At 40.6% G+C, this 8,061-nt stretch overlaps 1 protein-coding gene across 1 annotated transcript; it reads right to left on the reverse strand.

Annotated features, from left to right (window-relative positions):
- Positions 1-2,853: 2,853 nt before the first annotated feature.
- LOC139367630 (thyrotropin-releasing hormone receptor-like) lies at positions 2,854-4,688 on the reverse strand. Its single transcript, XM_071105898.1, has 2 exons — positions 3,894-4,688; positions 2,854-3,249 (listed from the first exon to the last, which is right to left on the reverse strand). The coding sequence occupies exons 1-2, from the start codon at positions 4,686-4,688 to the stop codon at positions 2,854-2,856; spliced, it is 1,191 nt and encodes a 396-aa protein (XP_070961999.1).
- Positions 4,689-8,061: the final 3,373 nt, after the last annotated feature.

Genomic DNA, 8,061 nt, shown 5'->3' on the forward strand with positions numbered 1-8,061 from the left:
ATGGTGTGGTGCACAGGTTATGCATGGCCATGGCTGGGTATGAGTGTCTACCCCGCCATCAATATTAAAATAATATGATTCCTCGGGAATAGACACCATCCATCAAAATAACATGTTCATATCAGTTTGGATAAAGGATGCACTACCCACATTATATTGCGGTATGTGAAAAAACAGTCTACAGTAAAGTCTAAAAGTTTGAGACTCAAACCTCTTGCAGTCAGAATGCCTCCCTTTTCATTACATTCTTTCTATTTTAGTCGCTGCAGGCAATTTAGAGTAAAATTCACAAATGTGAACTGTGTAGCTAATCTTATCTGATGCAAATGTTAAAAAAAAAACTATGTCCCTAGAAACCTCTTAAAATTCAGCTGAACCCCCCCCCCCCCCACCCCCACCCAGTGTGAAGCATACTAAATTTGATTGTGCAGAAAGTTATCTTGGTTTCAGAGAAAGAAGCTCATAGCACAGGGGGGGGTAAAAGAGATAATGAACAGTAAGAATTACCCCTCTCTGGCTTTAAATGTAGAGCTTGATGAGAAAGGAATGGCTCTTATAATGTCTGAAAGATTGGAAGAAATCTCTTCACACCATAACCAGAATCCTGAGAAAAAAATATCTTAAGGAAGATTTGTATTTTATTTTTATGAACAGGGTGGGGTGGACATAACCATAAACACTAATAAGGTTCAGTGGAACGCAATGTAAATGGATGTTTGTTGTAGTATGGATACTCATCCATTGTTTATGACTGTCTATGATCATCACTGAGGCTGTGTGAGAACACAATGTTGCTGTAACCTGGCAAGCATCTGAAGCAGAGCAGAGCTGCGTAAAAATCTGGGACCTGGCAGGTCCCCAGTATAGAACCACTATTTACCAAGCACAACATTACTGTCAAACCAACTGACACTGTTGAAGGGGGAGGGGGAGGGGGAGGGGGGGGGGGATCATCACCATGCAAACTGAAAGGGAATGTTTAGCTGATAAATGTATGCTTTCAAGGAAAATGTTACAGGGAAATTAATGAACTGGAATTTGAAAAAAAGTATTGAATAGAGTATTTGTCTAAGCCTCTAAATATATTTTTCTTCCAAATGGGCCAATTTGAATGTAAATCTATAAAAGACGTTTTAACATCTTGGTGGGAAATCAAACAAGCACAAATTATAGAGGGAAATAACTAAAAGACAGTAGAGAAAAACAACAGCAATCTAATACATTTTTATAGGCCTGAAATAGCCTAAATTTCAGTGATTGCAGCCAAAGATTTGAGCAGTGTGTTGTTGGCGCTGTTCACTGGGGTGGTGCTGAAATTGATGGATGTCAAACTTGACTTGTGTTCATTTCCTACAGGATCTCAAACTGACAGGCAGTGTATGGAACTCTAGTAATCAACTGGGATGTTTTGAAAACAATTTGACGTACATGCCAATGTAAAGCTGGATATTTCCACTGCAGTCCATTCAGTTTTTGAATGTTTGAGTTTCAGATTGTATAAACAATCAGGCCAGTTGCCTCCCAGTTTAATTACTTAACTTTATAGCAAATAACTTGCCTGCTCGCTCTTCTACAAATATTGGACAAAAGCATGATGGTTGGTCACCTTTAATTCAATGAATTGCTCAAATTAATCACAAAAATCAAGTCCCCAAAAAGCTATATGCAATATATTAATAAAACATTCCATCTTCCACACTGTCACATTTTACAACAGGATTTACATGCTTCAACGTACATAGACCAGAACAGATACTGTACAGTGTGATGAGCGCAATAGTTTCAGAGGTTTCAAGAGGCCAACAAGAAAATGTCAAACAAACCAACAAACCCACAACCTGCATGAAGGTGTTTTGATGATATTAGTCATGTGACATTCAAGCCTTTACTTCTTGTAAATGACAGGAGTCCACAACTCAGAGGCTGCAGTCCTGCTGTTTATGTTTCTACCTGGATCTTCAATGATGAATTATTGTTATTGATTGACTAACCTGCTGCTCTAAGTTTGAATGAGTTTCTGATCAAAATGCAAAGATTAATACCAGGGATAGTCTCCAACCCTCATGAGTTCTACAGCCAATATTTTAGATTGTTTGGTTGACTGAATGTCTTTTAACAAGCAGACAATGGGTTTTTAACTAGAAACTCTCTACCTAAATATTAGGTGATTTACTGTAGGTTTGGGCTGTGGTATAAGAATGTAAACTAGGCCTCCCGGGTGGCGCTGTACTGCAGCGCCAGCTGTGCCATCAGAGTCCCTGGGTTCGCGCCCAGGCTCTGTCGTAACCGGGAGGTCCGTGGGGCGACGCACAATTGGCCTAGTGTCGTCCGGGTTAGGGAGGGCTTGGTCGGTAGGGATGTCCTTGTCTCATCGCGCACCAGCGACTCCTGTGGCAGGCCGGGCGCAGTGTGCGCTAACCAAGGTTGCCAGGTGCACGGTGTTTCCTCCGACACATTGGTGCGGCTGGCTTCCGGGTTGGATGCGCGCTGTGTTAAGAAGCAGTGCGGCTGGTTGGGTTGTGTATCGGAGGACGCATGACTTTCAACCTTCGTCTCTCCCGAGCCCGTACGGGAGTTGTAGCGATGAGACAAGATAGTAGCTACTACAACAATTGGATACCACGAAATTGGGGAGAAAAAAGGGGTAAAATAAAAAAAATAAAAAAGAATGTAAACTATAGCAGATGGTCAATACATTTCAACAGTAAATGACAAAGTGTATGTACAAGAAAAAAGTACATTAGTACTGACCTTTGACACATATGGTAAAAATACTGTACATCACATTAATGGTGACCCTACGCACATGGCCTTTATTTTACACAAAGAACTGCTCTCAATTTTGTCCTTCTGTCAGGCAATGCTGAACATAGTGCCAGTGTCCCCACAGTCATCTGTGAAGTTGACACTCTTAACACTGACATCCTCCTGCTCTGTCTGCTCATGGCTCTCACGGGAAGAGTCTTTCATGACACTGTAATACACTGGCACACTGTACTTGGTAACTTTCTCTGGGTCTTGGCCCTTGCACTTGCAAAGCTTTTTGAAGGCGGCCCGGAACTTCTGAGACATGAGGTTGTAGATGATAGGGTTGATGGCGCTGTTGACGTAGATGCACATGCGGCAGAAGAGCAAGAACCACGTGTTGAGGTAGGGTGGGTCCATGAAAGAGTTGACCACCACCAGTGTCCGGTATGGCATCCAGAGCAAGGCGAAAAGAATCACCACCACTGCTAGCATCTTTGTAACCTAAATGATGGGGAGGGGGGGGAGGGGGTTTAGAAAAAATGGTGTTAAAATATTCAGGTTCTTCATAATATTGTAAATGTTACTACAGTGTCATAATAATTGACTCAAATGTTTCTGGTTGTTTGTTTGACTGATGAAAGGACTTTAGGACTACATTTCAAATTGCAAAGACAAAACATTTGTTTTTCTGGCGTAGAGTTGAACAGTCTAATGATGGTAAACAAAGCTATAATTAACGTAAGGTGATAATATCAGGATGTTATGAACTTTGAAACCATTACTATGGGCCTGCTGCTGTATCTTCCACACTACATTGATGAACTATGCACTAGCCTGCATTGTGTAGATAAACTACACACTACATTGATGAACTATGCACTAGCCTGCATTGTGTAGATAGACTACACACTACATTGATGAACTATGCACTAGCCTGCATTGTGTAGATAAACTACACACTACATTGATGAACTATGCACTAGCCTGCATTGTGTACATAAACTACACACTACATTGATAAACTTTCAAAGTGGAATTATTTTGTATATTGTAGCCTAAATTATTATTTGAACACATTTTGTATTTTGTCAATTTAAAAGCCTTTGATTACTATTTTCCACAATAATTCACAAAATGTAGTTTACCTGTTTTCTTGACGTCACTGCACCCTTGTTCGATTTGCACGAAACCTTCACGTTGCTGGTGGATCGCCCCTGGTGTATAGAACCTTCACTTCTGTCATTGAGATTGGTTGGCAAGGGGCTCATAAATAAAATCTTTGCGATAAGACCGTACAGTACAGTAGCCACAATGAGAGGAATGACGTAAAACAAAGTAAAGTCTAGAAAGTAAATTGGCATGTAGAGGTTTCTTGAGACACGGTAGCCACAGCTGACCACCACCCCATCGGCGTAGACGGTTTCGTTCGTGTCCACTAAAAAGAACCACATTATGCAGTACAGCGAGGTGAAAATCCACACACAGGCAATGATCCTCTTCGCCCGAGACACGGTGCAAATAAATTGCGCCTTGATGGAGTGGCAGATAGCAATGTAACGCTCAATGGTGAAGGCTGTGATGGAGCAGGATGATACATTAATACCCAGATATTGCAGGTATGTGATGCAAAGGCACCCAGCGTAACCGTATATCCAAGAGTCGACTACTTCAGAAATATTAGGTAAACCTGCCGCTAGAAGGACGACAAGGTCCGCAATAGCCAGACTGACAAGATAACAGTTAGTAGGGGTCATCATGTGCTTGGTGCGCAGCACAACCAACACCACCATTATATTCCCCGCTATCCCAACACCGCATATTAGAAGTGCAAGAACAATTGTTATAACTTGCACTTCAATGGAGTTCTGTGGCATATTGATCAGAACTTCACTCTGTGTGAAATTTAAGACATCTTGAGAGGTGTCAGTAGTATTCTCCATGGTGTTTTACTGTTGGCACCTTTCTTCTGCTTTAATTTGCCTTGAGGTGGAACAGTTGACAAAAATCCTGAAAAAACATAGATACAAATTATTCTAAAATTGCCCAGAATATATACATGTTATTTTTTTCCCTTCAAAATGAGATACAAATATAAGTCAATGACTATGTCATTTATCATCTGAGATGACAAAGATATTTGAAATGAAATAGCTATTATCAAACAATTGTAATGATTGCAAAAAAAGGAGCTTACCATGGTTTGGAAAGGTCTGAGCTTCATAACTCAAGTCCATCTGATATCCACAGAGATAGTAAAATGACTAGTTGCCCTCTCAGTGGTGCTGTACCCCTCTCTGAGAGAGAAATATATATATATATATATATATATATATCTCTATCACTGTAAGGTTGTATTCAGCGCATGTGACTAATAAAATGTGATTTGATTTGATTTGACAACATAGTGCAAATTGCAGCAAAAATAGACTACAGCTCAGCCCTGTCTAGTACCAGCAATGGCCATAGATTTTAATGACCCACTATGTTGACACAATGGGTCCAAAAATGCTGGAATGCATGTCACTTGTTTTTACCATGTAAGGCAAAGTAAAAAGTGATTTTTATGTTAGCTACTTTGGTGGACACAAATCACAGAACACTACTGCGTTGGGCTGGCTAATTAGGTTTGGTCCTATGGGAAGACTGCTTTAATTAACCACTGCTTTAATTCTGTTGGATGCATTGGATTCTGAGGATCGTGTTAATGAAGCCCCTCAGCTCTCAGCCAACCTAATCTGGCGTTCTCTCAAACCATTTGGATAAAGCCCTTGGACCGTATCAGAATAGGCTACGCCAGCCCTACTATGACAGAGCTGTCCATGCTATAGCTAATTCTGATTTGCTTTCCTTCAGTCAAATATCTCTTCTCTCTATACACCAAGTCACTCGGCTCCGTCATATCCTCTCAATGGTCTCTCCCATCATGGCTATGCGGATGACACTCAACTACTTTTCTACTTCCCCCTTCTGACACCCACGTGGTGACACGCAGATATCTCCGTTTGGATGTCGTCCCAACACCTTAAACTCAACCCCGACAAGACAGAGCTGCTCTTCCTCCAGGAGAGCCTGCTGTAGGCCCTTTCTACCTCTGATTTTGCTGATAGCTACTTTATTGAGGAAAAATGTACTTACAATGACTATGATATGTGGTTGTCCCACCTAGCCATCTTAAGGTGAATGCACTAACTGTAAGTCTGCTAAATTACTAAAATGTAAATATCATTGCGTCCCTGTATTGATAAATTATATAAATTATTTACCTTTTAGTCCAGCGGAAAATAAACAAATATACCTGAGATCGTTTCACTTTATGATAGAAGTACCAAACATGGTACAGTAATACTAGATAACTTAAGGACATTTCTAAAGATTGGAGGCAGTCTGGGAAGCAAAAAAAAGTCAACCATGTGATAGTGATAAATGTGATAGTGATAAAGCCACCAAATTTCACACAGCTGGGTCGTGTCTAAAGAGGTATGTTTGGCTATAGTGCCATCACAGATTTTGTCCATTACTCCCCTGGTGGTCATTTCCAATATGACCACCAACCAGTAGCGTGAAACCATATTGGATTAGAATAACTTGGTCATATCTCCATAAATAATTGGTACATACAGCCCAATGATGGCTTAACATTTTTGAGGGGGTCTGGAAAACACAAGAAAATGGCCTAAAAATGTAATGTATCCTTTAAACTTTTAGTATAAATGTGGTGAAAACGCATGCCAAATTACTTTTGTGTGTGTATGTTTTCATGGCTAGTTCCAGTAGTTTACATGTAAATACTAAAACGTCATATGGGTGTTCTCTGAAGTTTACTGATTTCAATTATATGCTATTCTCTTTTGAGTCAATTTTAAGAAGAATTACAGGAAACACATTACTTCAGGTAAAATCCCACAGGAATATATTACAGTATGTCCAGCAGAGAAACAGGTAACCCATTTTAACAAAATACTTGTATGATGAGACCTTTCAGACTTTGCACAAAGTAAGTAAAAGTCTTAACAAAGATGTCTAGCTATAGTGTCATTGCAGGATTAACCTGTTATATTCAGTGGTGTAGTGCTTTTTTCTTAGGTGGTGGAGTGTAAATAAAATGAAAATGAAAATTCTAAATCAACGTTTGCACCGTAGCCTGTTGAATAATAACATTTTATATGCATAAAACACTTAATCCAAATGCCACATCTCCCTATGCCTATACGCATTGACTTTAATCAATGTTTGTATTTTTAATACCCTTAAACAAGAAATGATTCCTATCTTATTTCAAAAGAGACCATCATCACTGTTAATCATGAATGATAAATTCATCTTGTTTTACAGGTGAAACGTCCAAGCTGCATCTGAATGTCAACCATAACCATGTGATCTCACTCAGTTTCATGAGAATATGCATTTAGATCTTCTTGAGTGATGTGAGTAAAAACTATTTGAGCGGATTTCAGAGCAGGGGATATTAATGAGCTACAGACTATCCTACCTGTATTGTTTCCATCAGAGCACATTTATCCTATGGCTCATGCTGTTTTGGCTTTAGTGAAAAGTGTGTGTGTAACGATATTTGTAGGTGGAAGAAGGTGAAGAGGACCAAGGTGCAGCGTGGTACGTGTTCATGGTAAATTTAATAAAGAAACTGAACACTAGAACAAAAAAACAACAAAGCGGAACAAACTAAACAGTTCTGTCTGGTGCAGACACACAAAGACAGAAAACAACTACCCACAGGGTGCCTAAGTATGGTTCTCAATCAGAGACAACGATAACCAGCTGCCTCTGATTGGGAACCATACCAGGCCTAAACATAGAAGCACAACACCTAGACATACAACATAGAATACCCACCCACATCACACCCTGACCAAACAAAAAATAGAAACATACAAAGCAATCTACGGTCAGGGCGTGACTACAGTACTCCTGCCGCAAAACCTAACCCCCTAGGGGAGGGTCTGGGTGGGCATCTGTCCGCGGTGGTGGCTCTGGCGCGGGACGTGGGCCCCACTCCACCATAGTCTTGGCCCACTTAAGTGGCGCCTTTGGAGCGGCGACCAAGAAGGAGCGTGATGGAGTGCTGCATCAGATGACTTGGTCTCCACAATCACCCGACCTCAACCCAATTGAGATGGTTTGGGATGAGTTGGACTGCAGAGTGAAGAAAAAGCAGCCAACAAGTGCTCAGCATATGTGGGAACTCCTTCAAGACTGTTTGAAAAGCATTCCAGGTGAAGCTCGTTGAGAGAATGCCAAGATTGTGCCAAGCTGTCATCAAGGCAAAGGGTGGCTACTTTGAAGAATCTAACATTA

The sequence above is a fragment of the Oncorhynchus clarkii genome, chromosome 16 (assembly GCF_045791955.1).
Source record: "Oncorhynchus clarkii lewisi isolate Uvic-CL-2024 chromosome 16, UVic_Ocla_1.0, whole genome shotgun sequence".
Classification (NCBI taxonomy): domain Eukaryota; kingdom Metazoa; phylum Chordata; class Actinopteri; order Salmoniformes; family Salmonidae; genus Oncorhynchus; species Oncorhynchus clarkii.

Bases quoted from the DNA above. Each gene is read 5' to 3' on its own strand.
- LOC139367630 (XM_071105898.1), bottom strand. From the start codon at position 4,688: ATGGAGAATACTACTGACACCTCTCAAGATGTCTTAAATTTCACACAG. The intron at 3,250-3,893 runs GTAAACTACATT...CCCATCATTTAG, and splicing joins CAGTGACGTCAAGAAAACAG to GTTACAAAGATGCTAGCAGT.